Source organism: Bombus flavifrons, chromosome 17, assembly GCF_040668555.2.
Source record: "Bombus flavifrons isolate JBK064 chromosome 17, iyBomFlav1_principal, whole genome shotgun sequence".
Taxonomy (NCBI): domain Eukaryota; kingdom Metazoa; phylum Arthropoda; class Insecta; order Hymenoptera; family Apidae; genus Bombus; species Bombus flavifrons.
This window is the reverse complement of record NC_138458.1, coordinates 7,279,208-7,293,134: the sequence shown is the minus strand read 5'-3', so window position 1 is coordinate 7,293,134 and position 13,927 is coordinate 7,279,208. Positions and strand designations below refer to the sequence as shown.

Here is a 13,927-nt window from a genome sequence, read left to right as displayed (position 1 = left end):
TGTAAAGAATATGATTATCTATAGTTATATAATGTCTTCAATATATAAAAGCTTCAGTGAAGCTTAAAGTAAAAAGTTTGAAACATTTATATTACATACATGTAAAAAAAAATTTCTGTATAGAATAAAATTATCAGAGTTGAGATACTTATAATTAAATAAAAGATTTTTATTATTTTAAGGAACTATTTATAATTTTTAACGTATAGTAAATATTTAATGATTAATAATTTTTAAATGTCTAAACCGGACAAGCTTACCTCTTAAAAAACATTTTTAATAAAATCATAAGAAATGCGATAGTTTCGAACTTTGCCGCGCTTTGTATTCAGGAGTATATGGTGAAAAATACCTCTGTATTTGAAAAGAAGACAGGGGTTATAATTTAGTTTCTCACTTAAAAAGTAAAAGCTTAAATGTCTTTTATATAGTGTGAAAGATTTTAAATATATATAACAGAATGATGCACTGTGTAAGAACGTTTACTTTCAAAAAGGTATATTTGCGTTTATAATAAAGAGATGTTAATTTAACCTCAAATATTTAAAAATAATAAGTAATTTTAATTTATCATATTATAAATAATTTCTTGGATTATTGACAACTTTTGTTCTTTTATATATGAAATATTGTGACTTTTATTTATTGATTTAGTTTTATATTCATAGTAATAGTATTTGTGTCTACATAATCGATTATGATCTATTTAATAATCTTCTTTACGTAAGTCTATAATTATATATAAATTTTAATAATATACGGAGCATTTCTATATGTATACATACGTTTAAATATATCTTGTCTTTTCATTTATTTATTAGTGGTATTATTTTTATTCAGTCTTGTGAAAATATAAATTCTAAATGTAACTGTTATAATTTTATATTTATGGTATCTAATTAAATTATTCTTTCTTGATTTGATGGTTGATATGAAATATTTATGACAGAAGATACCATTAGCGTTGACATTAAAATATATCACAGAATGCAAGCTGATTGATAATAGTGGTATCAACTTTTTAATCAGACCTCAATCTTGTCATTTTTATAAGAATGTACATACATCTAAGAGTTTAATTAAACCAATAAGTCAAATTGGAATAATTAAAACATTGTCACATAAGCTTGATCTTTTTAAAAAAAAAACTGTGAGTATGATTATACATTGTAATTTTAATGTCTCCAAATATAATATCTATATATTCGTAATATTCGTAATGATGTAATAATTATTTATATTTCTTTGTATTTTAGCATTTAAATGAATTGGGTTATGATTTGTATTGTGACATTCCTGATGGACTCAATTATTCGATATTTTACAAAGGCATGTTATTGCCCTTAATTTCTTATTAATTCCATTTGATGTGATTTCGTTAAGTGAATTAATTTTTGTAATTATTTAATCATTATTTTTATTTATTAGGTTTCAATATGCCAGATACATTTTTCTCTTGGTTCCTAGTCACAGAATTGCATATTTGGATGTTAATGGTACGTTTCATGGCTGAAGGAGAGAAGGGCAAATTAGTTATAAGCAAAATGGTCGAGGCTATGTGGCATGATGTTCTTATAAGAGCAGAATTACTTGGTGTGAGTAATCAATAAATTGTGCGTTGTTATATAATAGTTTTAATTTATCTTAATTTATTTTTTTTTATATAGAAGTTTCATATTCTCTAGTTTCATTTTTATTTTATTAAATTTAACTTCCACTAATCAGCTCATAATGTAAAATACTTACAATTTTTTATCACTAGCCAATGACTCCAAGAACAAAAAAGAGACAAGTAGCAGAATTATCATATCAATTTAATGCAGCTATAGTTGGTTATGATGAAGGAATCATGTCAGATGACAAGGTATTAGCCAGTGCATTATGGAGAAGGTTCTTTTGCTTAGAATGTAACAATCCAGAACATCTAGAAAAACTTTTAATTTATGTTAGAAAACAGGTAATTAAAACATTGTCCTTTAATTAAGTATTATATATTAACTCGATCGTTGTGTTTTTAGATTAATGTGTTCGATAAAATTCCATCAGAAAAAGTTTTTGATAGATCAATAGCAAAATGGGTAGATTTGTAAGGCGTCAAATGAAGCTCATTAATACTATTAAGAATTTGTAAATTTTAATTAGGTAAAATTCATATTACAAATATATTAAACTTACAATATAGCAAAATTTGATTTATTATTTCAATTTTAATTTCAATCCTTTAAAATATTATCACATAGTTCAGTTTTTGAATGAACAATTATACGACATAAATACTGTTTCTTACAATTTATATCACAACTTTCTTGCAATTTAGGTCCTGCTTGCTTGTAAAAGTTCCTACAATAAAAAATGTATTTTTACTATACGCATATAATAAACCACTATATAATGTACAATAATAGAATAATATTGAATGATATAATTTTTATTATAATTCTAACATACTTATAATACTTATTTAATAGTGTTTCATTCTTTGCTGCTGTAGAGAGCCAATTATTTAAGGATTTAACAGATAAATCTGGAAGGTCATATTCTGTTTTAAAAGAATATGATTTATACCAGGTTGGTCTTACATGGATATTTTTATTGGCAGAACTGAGATCATACATCCAATTTTGGTAATCAGCTACTTCCTGTAAGAAAAGAAATTTGAGCGTCTATTTGCTATTATTTTTACCCTAAATTAAAATAAAAAAAAGTTATTTATACATTTTTATAATCCAGTTAATTTTTTATCATATCATAAATGAATGGAAGAACAACTTACATAATTACTGCAATTTACTATATATATTTTATAATTTGGATTCAATTTTGAATAAGCTGTTATACTACCACCATTCCAGGCAACATTTTTTGCTTTCATACCAGAATTATAAAATATTGCTATTTCATCATTATGAGTGTGTCCATTGAATTCAGCTTTAATTATATGGGAAAATCTATCAACTATTCTTAAATATTCTCGTTTCCATGTTTTAAAACAGCTATTACTATTAGAGGGTATATGGGATAAAACATGTACAAATTCATCATTTCTCTCTGCTTCAGAAAGAATAGTTGCAAGCCAATGTAGTTGATTATCAGGATCTTGCGGATTATACCAAAGCCACCTGTATAATAAAATAATTGAAAGAAATATGAAGAAAGTCAATCACAAAATAAGTTATAAAATAGAATATGATTTTGATACATATTTTACTATTTTTCTACTATTTTTTCTTCTGATAGTAACATTCTGTATAATAAAATTTATACAATTATAGCATTGTATTCATTTCACATACCAATTGTAAGAATAACACACATTGTTATTTAAAGCTATAATTCTAAATCCTTTTTTTGGGACAACAGTGTAATATCCTCCTTGAAGTATAGTAGAACGAGTATGTTCTGGTAACCATCCATATACAATCCATAGGTCTGCCATTAATTTATAAAGCCAACTTGTAGTTAAATTGTCTTGTGTTATATTTTTTGGTGCGAACCTACATATAATTCAGAAAATCGTCAATTATAACTAAAACTAAATTATAAATAAAATATTCATTTACAGATCTAAAATATTTTCGTAATATATAATTTCGTAATGTTTGTATGAAAATTTACAAAACAACTCAGGGAATGAATTTCAAAATACAGAATTTTGTAAAAACATATCTTATTTTGAAACACAATAAATAAAGAAACATTAATTTCATTAACTGAACGAATGTAAATTTTTTTTTATCTTTTAGAAAAGAGTGAGTTTATTTTACATAGAATCATCTATCTAATCTGATAAATTTATATACAAGTGTTATTAAATATTCTTTATGTATAGTAGAGAATTTCATTGGAAATTTCAATAAACTTACTGATTTAAAGGATTTGATTCATGATTTCCAAATATTGGATATATTATAGTATCATTAAAAGTATCATGAATATATTCATAAATTTTTACAAGACTTTGTACATTTCCTTCCTTTGAAGTTTCCCATACTCCATGGTCTATAATATCACCAGTAAAATATATAAAATCTATATCCTGGGAATTAAATTAAATTTGGTTTAAAATTAAAATTAAAAATTCATTTTTTAGCCATATTTAATATTTTTTGTATAAACCTTACTATGCATAGTTATCTACAATAACTAATTTAGATTTGAACTGAAGTAGAAGAAAAAATAAAAGCAAGATATTAAGATTATATGTATTTTAGTTAAATATCTTATGAATACTAAATGAAGTATACATTAATCAGACATTAGCTGGATTTTATTCCTTTTTTCTATGCTAAACTAGTTACATTAGAGATTACCTGATGTGTATCTTTTATATGATTTAAGGCATCAGTGATTGCATGCCATGGGGTATCACAGGAGTTATAATCTCCCCAAAAGCCAGCAAATGAAGTCATGTTAGGTTCATTTTGTCCTTTTCGACAACAAACTGGTTCTCTACAAATTGAATTGCCATATGGTTCATAAAGAGGATCATAATGTAGGTCTGTTATTTGTAAAATTTTTATTTGCTTTTGTGTTTCATTATCAGTAATTATTGCATTAGAATTGTTATCAACATGAATATTCCAATCAAATTCAGGATCGTTTAAAGGACATGATTTTGATTCTAGAACAACGCCACAAACTGTATCTGCTGTTAAATTTGGTTTTGAATCTATTATGTACAGAACAATAGGCTATAAAAATAATAGAAAATTAAAATAATTTATATATTAATACACAAATATTTTGATAAATCTAATTACATATGTACATATTACCAAGTTCAGTTCAACAACTCCTCTACAAACTCTTTCGGTTTGAATATTGAACAGTACACATAATTTTACTATTTTATCTTTTATATCTTCTTCTGACATTCCTTTGCGTCGTAAATTGAAAAATGTTTTTAAAATTCCTCGACATATTGTACATATTTTAGTATCAGAATTTGCTGAAAAAGATCTCCAGTCAGAATTCTGAAGTTCTGTAGGAATTTTCAAGGATTTTATCATATCATTGAACAATTCTCGCTCATAGTCCAACTTGGTCCATAATTCAATTTCATTTGAAAACGAATTCACATCTATATCTGTTGATGAATCAGTTCGTTATTCTTTATTTTATTATATAGAGAAGTATTATAAATAATTACAATATATTGTTTTTATTGAACGATTGAAAGGAAGTTTCAGGCTTTACTGATTCCGATACCGTTGAAATATGTTATACATATATGTTATAAATATTTTTGATACAATTAATTGTATCAAAAAATGTTTCAGACAAAAGTAGAATGACTTCAAAGGGGACATGGTCTGATGTTATTAATTTTTCTGTAGGTGGGCGCGTAAAGGATATGCGAAGGTCCTATCACAGGATGGTCAGTTCTAGTTCTCAAGTTGTACACAAAAGTATGTTTAATATCACATATGTGCATACTTCCTTTCCATATTCTATACAAAATGTATGCGTATGTGTGTGTTTCCAAATTATAATTGCGTTGACGTAGTCGCGCTATTATCGGTATTGCACCGCTACTATCCTTTAGATAGCCCAATCCTATTTACGTACCCCTTTACATTTGGAATTCAGTGACTGGAATTCTTATTATTTTTTTCATTGTTTATACGTCACTATGAAGATATTTAAAAAAAACCCGCTAGAATTCATGAGGAGGTAATAAAATGACAGTTTCATGCGGTGCATACGATACCAAACATACTTTTATGTATAACTTGAAAACTAAAACCGACTACCCGTTATACGTTATAGATAGTAAACATTATTATTTTCATTGAAAAATAAAAGCACTTTTATTATTTAAAATATACTTAGCCAATGTTGAGTATTATGTTGAATAAATTTTCAATGAAATAATTATTTAAATAGAGAGTTCAAATAAAAAACGCAAATAAATTATTTGTTATTTGGGTAAGTCTAAATATATTATTTAGAATAATTGAATTAATTGATATTTACAAATGAAGTGTTATCTTTTATTTATGATTTTTATTTATTTTATTTTAGTTATTTATTACACAAATATAACATTTCAACATTTCAGAGAAATTACTGTAAATTACAATTTTTGATAATGTCCGTTAGCTATGATGAATACATCAAAATGAAATAGATACGGCAAAATTCTTTATTTGTATATTATCATTCGTTTTTCGATTAAAGCCAAATAAAAAATAAAATTTCATTTGCAAATAAGAAATAATAAATAGATTAATGTTAGCATCTTAAATTACTTTTGCTTAAATTCAGTTAAAAGAAATTTAATTCCTATTCACAGCTAAAATATTATTTTAATTTGTTATTTATTATTTAATAGGTAAATAAAATGTTGAACTTAATTAACCAAAACTGATTTAACCCTACCTTCTGGATGTCGGACGAGACCATTTATACTTAAAACTAATATACTCAAAATTAATTGTTGAAACCACATTACTGTTGTGTTCTATGAATATTCAACTAAACACTGCGTTCAGTTCGATACATTTTCAATCGTTTTCAGCTTTCATTATCTCGTTTCAGTGATTTTTTTCCCACTGATAAATGTCGCAATTGCCATCTCCTTGGCATGCCTATTTCCCAATGCTTGTAGAATAACATTCTAAGATTGTGAAACAATCAGAATTTAATCGGAAAAAAAAAGGAGAGTCTTATACACTATATTGTATTTAATTTAATTTAGTTTGAATACTTACGTTCGGCATTCTAATCTATTTTTGATAAGTCAGAGGAGACGATCAATACAATACAATGCAATACAATACAATACAATACAATACAATACAATACAATACAATACAATACAACATTATCATGGCAGTATGTGGATTTTATCTCGTGAAGTATTCTTTGTTTGTATATTCTATATGTACTTTATTTTATACGAAAAGATGTAAGCTTATAAAATGATATCAACTTTTATCACAGAACACTCTGAAAAATGTGATTAGATTATTTCATGTAGACTCTTTAACGTATCAATCTTTCTGCGTAAGGTTCATAGTAATAACAGCTGTCAATACCATCAAATGCTATCTTCATGTTGATTTGTGATAAGATAGGAATCAGATTCTTCTGGCTGATCGATTACTTTCTCTTAAGCGGACTTAAATACATCATTTTTTTAAACATAAAGCATCAATCAAAATCAATTGATTGATGTTCCATTTTATCTAAAATTAATCTATTACTTAAACAAATATTTAAACAAGTTAACCTTTGAAATTTTAATTCATTTTTTAAACTTTTTTAACATGTACACATTTTATAACATATTATAAACAAACAGGTGTAAAGAAAACGTAAAGTATTAAAATTATTTGTCTAACAATAAGTACCGTATTTAAAACGGCGTAGATAACAATGAATAATCAAGAATCGCGTGAATATTTATACTGGTTATCGATAGCTCCGATATTTTTTCTGTTTGCCGAATGGGCTCGAACTCTCACAGCCATAGTACGGACTTGTATAAAACTGGGTTTATACTAGTCAAATAGCATTCCAGTCCATTGTTCTAATCCAGCGATGGATCTTAACTGAAGTAATGTAAACAGCGTTTTCATTCCAGTACAATGTAGTCATTCCAGTAAGCGATCTAGTTCAGTGACTGGATCGAAAGTCTACTTTTCAAATGCTCATCGATCGAGAACATGACATTCCAGCGTTACTGGAATCGTTTGTCACTGCAGTTTACCACTTTCAGCGGCACGAACAGGACTAGAATAACATAGACATCGACCGATTGTCATTCAAACAAATGGGATATAATGTTTGGGCTAAAGTTGGATTTACACTAATTCAGTCGATGAATTCAGTAATTGCATACCAATGGTTTAATTGAAAATTGTTCGATGTCTACGTTGTTTCAGTCTTTTTTGAACCGCCGAAAGTGGTGAATTGAAAGTGATAATGGATTTACACAAAAAAAAACTGATAAAACGATATATGAAACATAATATCGCTATAATATAAAGTTTGAAGAATTATTATCTTTAGTCTCAAGTAACATTTAACGTAACAGCACAAAGAGATCAACAAAATTAATATTAGAAGTCACATTATCTTCCCTGACCGCTGGAAGTAAAATTATAAAAACCTCAGTCATTTCTTCCGGATATCTAAATCCTCTATATAAAAATTTGTACCAGAGGTCTGGCGCGAAATATGTAGAGCATTAAAAGGTTAGTTTAATCTGATTATTATTAATCATTGAAATAACGCAGATCATTTAATCGATATTTCGTTATCACGCTTTGAATTTCTTCTTGAGCTACGATACCTTGTTCAGTTGAAAGTTTTCGTAATTGTTTTGCGACGTGCTTTCCGAAGACATCGAATTCATCTTCTTCTTCTGCTCTGCATATGTCATTTTCTAGCAATTTCGCGCTACTAACTATTGAAGATAGCCGTGACATTTTATTCTTTTTTGATTTCGTTTTAGGTGATTCTATTCCAGAACATATAGTAGGGGCTGCAGTGACATTATTTTCTGATTCAGACTGTGTACTGTCATTATTGTCCTGAAAATACAATTTTTAATTTTTTTTTTTTCTTTTTAATTAAAAATTAAAATCGAACAAGTCGAGGGAATATTTCCTGAGGTGAAATTTTCCTTCGTGCCATGAAACCATCGATGGAAAACGTGTAAAAATTATCGGCTTTAAACAATATGGAAGCTTAAATTTCAACTACAAAAAAAAGAGAACAGCGCTGTGTTAATGACATTAGTTGATCACGATCGTTGTTTCACCTACATATGATCATATAAACAGGTCTCGATACTCATATACCGTAGCCTGAGGAGATACGTTCGAAAGTTGACTCGTGACTAGTTGTGAGAAATCGACATAGAAGGGAAGAAGGTTCTCGTTCTACGTATGAATGACATGCTACAAATATCTTAGACTGATACAGAAACACTCTACTCATCTCTGTCTATCTCGCAACAACGTGAACTTTATTGCTTTCAATGTTGATTTTTCATGACTCAATTATCGGACGGTTTTCTCTAGCAAGTGCCGAGATCTGTTTACGTGATCGTGCCCTCTGCAATTGGCTATGAAAAAATACAAGCTCATATATCACTACAGGTTGTGTAGTAATATATAAACATGCCGGAAAGATGATACCATTAACTCTATTTTCGTTCATGGTGATTGGAGATATCAAATTAATCCTTTTGAGAATATCACTCATCAGGACAATAATAATTCCACTTTGCCTGTCGGACAAAAAAAATCTCAGTTTACAAATTACTTGGCAATGACGGGAAGCTTCTATGGCAGAACAACATGATACATTAACGCATATCTACATTTCTTTTTTTAAATAATAAATAATAAAGGTTATTAAGAATTGACTTACGTGCGTTTTTCTTTTCACCACTACATTTTTTATAAAAGAGTCCAGCTCTGTAAACCATTTCATTTTAGGTTCATATACATTGCCACTAGCACCAGATGTAGTTGACCTTTTAATCTTGTCTAATTCTAAGTAGTAAGTAGATCGAATAGACTTTATTTTATTTTTAACATCTTCCACGCCAAAACCTTCCATTTGCATATCTTCGCAAATCTTTTTCAAGGCAGATTCACGCATAGCCTTATTTTTATAATCTTTAGACGCGATGTCCCATAAGCACTCATGCTCTCTGTACAGAGTAACGAACTTAGAAGTTTGATTTTTGTTTAATTTTTTCGCCATTTTTAATTAAAAACACAAACTCGTGTACACTGTACTATGCTCCAACCAGCAAAGGATATTGAACTGTCTAAACGATTCCAGTAACACTGGAATGCCGTATTCTTGATGGTGGGGGGTAAACTGGATTAAAAAGTAAACTTTAGAACCAGTCGTTGTGCCGGATTGCTTACTGGAATGACGGCACTGTACTAGAATGAAAACAAATGGATTGGATTACTGAACTGGAATGCTACTGGGCCAATATAAATTCAGCTCAAGATGTAATAGTACATCAAACCGATTGCTCTCATCTGGATCTCGTATTTTACTTTTAAGTGTTGATTTCATACCAAACTGTTAAATAAGGAAAAGAACACAATCTAACAACATTTCTTGGAAAGACGCGGAAGACGGTATTCTTGTGTTTACGTTGTCTTTATCTTTTATACGTTAAATTTGACAAATTAAAGTTAAAATATCTACTAAATTAATTGTTTTCCAACATAAATAAGTATTGATACTTCCTTATAGATAATGCCGAGATGGATGGATTAATGTATTAAAAAAAAAAATGTATGGTTCCACTAAAAAGGTAATAATGGCCTTGAAATCTTACTAAAAAAGATGACTTTCAGAAAAAACATTATATACCATTGCCTATATTCAGGGGTGGGCTGGCCATCGGGAGTTTGAGAAAATTTCCGGTGGACCGGTAGAGATCCGGCACCGCTTTACATAGAATTTAATTAATTAATGAACTGACAATGGAGGGCCAATCATGTCGATAAAATTTTAAGTCCTGTCTGTTTCCCTCGAAATACTATAACTTTGAACTGTGCAACTTTTTCATACGACCATTGATAATGGAGATATGTAGATATCCCAATTTATATGCCCCAGCCTGTATAATTGCTATTTATACTATTTATAATTCAAAAGGAAAATTGGATAAAATCTTATAACTAGAAATAAAACTTACTTTAGCTAGTAAAACATTTGCAAATTAAATTCATATAAAAACAATGTATCTCGCTTAAATTGAACATTGTTCACTAATTAAGGAAAACAAACAATTAACTTCTTCATTGTCGATATATGAGTCATCGTGTAAGAACGTAAAGGTTGTGATATATTGATAAGAGCTCTCATTCCTCCGGTAAAAAACATCATTCGATTCAAAAGATCAGTCAATTTTCATTCAATAAGAAATGAGTATGTAAAACGCATTTCATCATATTGATATATCACCATGCTGTAAATCTCGCTTTTTATTACCACAATGTGTGATTATTGAAAAAATTCGGCAAATTTTTTCAAAAGATTCGATAAGGATTATATTGTTACGAGTTCCCAGAGTACTAGAACAAAAATATATGACTATTATTACAGTTAAAGAAAGACTTAGAAAAGCTTTAGAGAGAAGTAATAAAAATAATTACATCGTTTTATAATATATAGGGTGCCCCGCTTAACTGCCATTTTGGATTTCGATAATCTTTTAATACGTTGTCGGGGGCATGATTCTAAACAACTTCGTTCTGTACATGTTACTACTGCTCGGCTTAATTTCCGAGTTATTTATAAGAAACTGTCAGTATAATTATAATAAACTTTACCTATAATTGTGCGTCCGTGACAGCGTATGCGTTACTATTGGCTGTTGACTGTTATTGTTACCTTATTTGTAATTTCATAGGAAAATTTAGTTTTAATTTAAATCACAACAATACTGAATCGATAACATCGCATGCGACACGAAAATGATAATGGGAAGTCGGATGATCCTCAAAATGTAGGACATGAAATAATATTGAATACCTCCTATCACACCTATTCTGTAAATTTCTGTAAATTGTCGGTGGTGCTAAGCACATGATAAGCGCAAGGAACTCCAATTATTAGCTGGCAGATGTTGACTTCAGGAACAAATTCACGTAAGTCATTGATATCATTGCTAGAGACACTGATATGCATACATACATATCAGTGACTAGTGGCTGGAGCCTCCTTTGACCTTTTGGGTTTACATAGATATACCTATTATAAAGATAGAGGAGTGGATGAACAAAGGCAATATAGGAATGAAAAGGTGATATAGGAATAGAAAGAGAATGCTGCTAACAGGCTTCCTTTGCCCTTGTCTAATAACACATGCGCATTCATAACTAAAAGTCGTTATTTATTTTGTGTTCATATCTCTGTGGTATTTGTATTTATTTCATAAGTTATATGGGTTATATGGGTTAAATAATTTTCAGCATGACTAAGAAATGCATAATATGTAAAACAGAAGCGACTCCAATTTCCAAAGCTAGACGTAGCTTTCACATGTAAGTGTATTTATGATTTCTTGCCTCAAAATTGAATAAAGTAATTCTTATTATAAACGTACATAGGTTTCCTAAAAATGAATTAATAAGAAAGAAATGGATGGACGCAATAAATTTATCGGCAACTCCAAACTTCAAAACTACATATATATGCAGCGACCATTTTGATGACAAATCGTTCCATGATTCTGATGAATTAAGAAGTAGAAAACGACTGCGTCCAGATGCGGTTCCTCAAAGGATATGTTTTAAAAAATCTGGTAATTATTCAGAGAAGGGTATATCTCGCAGATTTCATAATCTAAACTTTGTTGAAGTTCTTCGCGAATGTTTTGGAAACTAAGACTGAGCAGCGATTATACATAAATATAGGAAAATGTTATTCAAAATATTAAACTTGACAATATATCTGAAGATCATTGAAATCAGTTAGATGTACCCTTTTCGAAATAATTACCTAAAGTCAACCTCATCTAACAGTGGCGAATCTTGCAAAAGAGCATTAACCAATATTATTAATTCTGCAAATATAGATGATACATCAAACGAAAAAGATTTAGGGTCAGAAAAGCTGTTTGAAAAACCCGTTGATAAAGACTATTCTAAATCTGAGATGGCGATTGATCTTTCTAACACATGTATTAAAGCCATAAATGAACAAGATTGTTTAACTGGAGACAAAAGTAATAGTACTATGAATAATGTTCCAAACAGTGGTAATAGAAGGTAGATTACTCACTTTGTAATAATTGTTCAAATGTTCATGATTGGACTGGTCTAAAGAGGGTTGTAGAAATTAATTTCGATCTTGTTGATATCATGAATTATATGTGATTCTCTGTAGGAGTATACAATTTTTAAATTGTTCTTTCCGATGTAATTTTAGGAAACATTCATTCATCAAAAAAATACCACCTAAAAGAATTCGTTTTATGAATGGCTTTAAAACAGAATATATAACTCGAGAAGACTTTGTTTCTGATGAAGCTTGGAACCGCTTCCTCAGGTTAATAACCTATGAAAGAAATAGAATGGCAGCTGCTCATAATAGGAATTCACGTAAAGAAAAGAAAATAAGAAATTTTAAACTTTTAATGAATGATTTGGTAAACCATGAAGAACTTGATGCTGCTCAATACGTGAAGGTTATTTTAAAATAACTATTTTTTATTTCTATTTTATTATTTTATTTCGTTATTACAGATTTCTTCCGTTTTGGGTTTGGACGGACTTCAGATTTTACGATATTACATATTTTAAGTTTTTAATTCTCTCTTATATTCTTATATGATTTTATATTATCATATATTTATTAACTTTGGCTACAATTGCCTTTGTGAATAAAACATGAACGAAATTTAATCATTTTTTACATTTATTTTAGCAAGATCTACCACCACATGCCCAAGAATTATTAACACTTTGACGGCCACGTTGGTCATTGGTGCATTTAACAGTGCCCTGTGTTAAAACATTGTGGCGTTCCTGAGCGAAACATGTGATTTCGGCGTGGCCGTCAAAGTGTCAACATGCATGGAAGAACATAAATCCACAACTCCCTTTCCTATTAACCTCAGAAACTTTACTAGAATTCTTCACTTTCATTCACTGATTACATATAAATTTGTTACATGTAGCAATTTTTCAATTGCTTACCTTGTATTCAAACATTAAATACTTGGATCTGTGCAGAAGAATATAAACCAAGGATTTGTAAAGAATTTATTAATAACGTATCCGGCATTGTTAGGCAAGAATTAATGAAGGTAAAAAATTGTTTTCAATGTAACTTCTGATGAGATGAGCATTAAACTAAAAAATTTTATAGCATTGATGAATATTTTCCGGTATTTGCATCTTTTTAATAATTAGAAAAATGACTGAGAACAAAAATT

The 13,927-nt window shown here is 28.8% G+C and overlaps 4 protein-coding genes across 7 annotated transcripts; 2 read left to right on the top strand and 2 right to left on the bottom strand.

Annotated features, from left to right (window-relative positions):
- Positions 1-281: 281 nt before the first annotated feature.
- On the top strand, positions 282-2,182 carry Uqcc1 (Ubiquinol-cytochrome c reductase complex assembly factor 1). Of its 2 annotated transcripts, none has more exons than XM_069130826.1 (6): positions 282-496; positions 953-1,150; positions 1,257-1,329; positions 1,429-1,595; positions 1,763-1,957; positions 2,019-2,182. In XM_069130826.1, exons 1-6 carry the CDS (start codon positions 461-463, stop codon positions 2,088-2,090), a joined length of 741 nt encoding a protein of 246 aa, XP_068986927.1. In that variant the 5' UTR covers positions 282-460; the 3' UTR covers positions 2,091-2,182. The 2 variants fall into 2 exon arrangements, with proteins under 2 accessions (XP_068986927.1, XP_068986926.1); XM_069130825.1 differs by having other exon boundaries at positions 286-496; positions 950-1,150.
- Positions 2,183-2,187: 5 nt separating this feature from the next.
- On the bottom strand, positions 2,188-7,421 carry LOC138188778 (sphingomyelin phosphodiesterase 1). Of its 2 annotated transcripts, XM_069130815.1 has the most exons (11): positions 7,041-7,421; positions 6,891-6,951; positions 6,714-6,728; positions 6,382-6,619; positions 4,776-5,086; positions 4,311-4,691; positions 3,864-4,036; positions 3,294-3,494; positions 2,774-3,119; positions 2,449-2,639; positions 2,188-2,340 (listed from the first exon to the last, which is right to left on the bottom strand). In XM_069130815.1, the coding sequence occupies exons 4-11, from the start codon at positions 6,449-6,451 to the stop codon at positions 2,214-2,216; spliced, it is 1,800 nt and encodes a 599-aa protein (XP_068986916.1). In that variant the 5' UTR covers positions 6,452-6,619; positions 6,714-6,728; positions 6,891-6,951; positions 7,041-7,421; the 3' UTR covers positions 2,188-2,213. The 2 variants fall into 2 exon arrangements, with proteins under 2 accessions (XP_068986916.1, XP_068986915.1); XM_069130814.1 differs by having other exon boundaries at positions 6,714-6,951.
- Positions 7,422-7,684: 263 nt separating this feature from the next.
- On the bottom strand, positions 7,685-11,176 carry LOC138188861 (uncharacterized). The gene is made up of 5 exons (XM_069131003.1): positions 11,142-11,176; positions 10,682-11,060; positions 9,385-10,603; positions 8,300-8,540; positions 7,685-7,737 (listed from the first exon to the last, which is right to left on the bottom strand). The coding sequence occupies exons 3-5, from the start codon at positions 9,721-9,723 to the stop codon at positions 7,685-7,687; spliced, it is 633 nt and encodes a 210-aa protein (XP_068987104.1). The 5' UTR covers positions 9,724-10,603; positions 10,682-11,060; positions 11,142-11,176.
- Positions 11,177-11,204: 28 nt separating this feature from the next.
- On the top strand, positions 11,205-13,394 carry LOC138188786 (uncharacterized). Of its 2 annotated transcripts, XM_069130828.1 has the most exons (5): positions 11,205-11,636; positions 11,734-12,032; positions 12,099-12,292; positions 12,566-12,758; positions 12,919-13,394. In XM_069130828.1, exons 2-5 carry the CDS (start codon positions 11,962-11,964, stop codon positions 13,190-13,192), a joined length of 732 nt encoding a protein of 243 aa, XP_068986929.1. In that variant the 5' UTR covers positions 11,205-11,636; positions 11,734-11,961; the 3' UTR covers positions 13,193-13,394. The 2 variants fall into 2 exon arrangements, with proteins under 2 accessions (XP_068986929.1, XP_068986928.1); XM_069130827.1 differs by having other exon boundaries at positions 11,205-12,032.
- Positions 13,395-13,927: the final 533 nt, after the last annotated feature.

Excerpts from the sequence above, each read along its gene's own strand:
- Uqcc1 (XM_069130825.1), top strand. The coding sequence starts at position 461 with ATGATGCACTGTGTAAGAACGTTTACTTTCAAAAAG. Across the intron at positions 497-949 it reads GAACGTTTACTTTCAAAAAG|AAGATACCATTAGCGTTGAC; the intron begins GTATATTTGCGT and ends TATTTATGACAG. Across the intron at positions 1,596-1,762 it reads TAAGAGCAGAATTACTTGGT|CCAATGACTCCAAGAACAAA; the intron begins GTGAGTAATCAA and ends TTTTATCACTAG.
- LOC138188778 (XM_069130814.1), bottom strand. The coding sequence starts at position 6,451 with ATGTGGTTTCAACAATTAATTTTGAGTATATTAGTTTTAAGTATAAAT. Across the intron at positions 4,692-4,775 it reads GAGTTGTTGAACTGAACTTG|CCTATTGTTCTGTACATAAT; the intron begins GTAATATGTACA and ends TTATTTTTATAG. Across the intron at positions 3,495-3,863 it reads GAATCAAATCCTTTAAATCA|GTTCGCACCAAAAAATATAA; the intron begins GTAAGTTTATTG and ends AATTATATGTAG.
- LOC138188861 (XM_069131003.1), bottom strand. The coding sequence starts at position 9,723 with ATGGCGAAAAAATTAAACAAAAATCAAACTTCTAAGTTCGTTACTCTG. Across the intron at positions 8,541-9,384 it reads TGGTGAAAAGAAAAACGCAC|GACAATAATGACAGTACACA; the intron begins GTAAGTCAATTC and ends TTGTATTTTCAG. Across the intron at positions 7,738-8,299 it reads AAAACTTTCAACTGAACAAG|TCCTGTTCGTGCCGCTGAAA; the intron begins GTATCGTAGCTC and ends ATGTTATTCTAG.
- LOC138188786 (XM_069130828.1), top strand. The coding sequence starts at position 11,962 with ATGACTAAGAAATGCATAATATGTAAAACAGAAGCGACTCCAATTTCC. Across the intron at positions 12,033-12,098 it reads GCTAGACGTAGCTTTCACAT|GTTTCCTAAAAATGAATTAA; the intron begins GTAAGTGTATTT and ends AAACGTACATAG. Across the intron at positions 12,759-12,918 it reads CCAAACAGTGGTAATAGAAG|GAAACATTCATTCATCAAAA; the intron begins GTAGATTACTCA and ends ATGTAATTTTAG.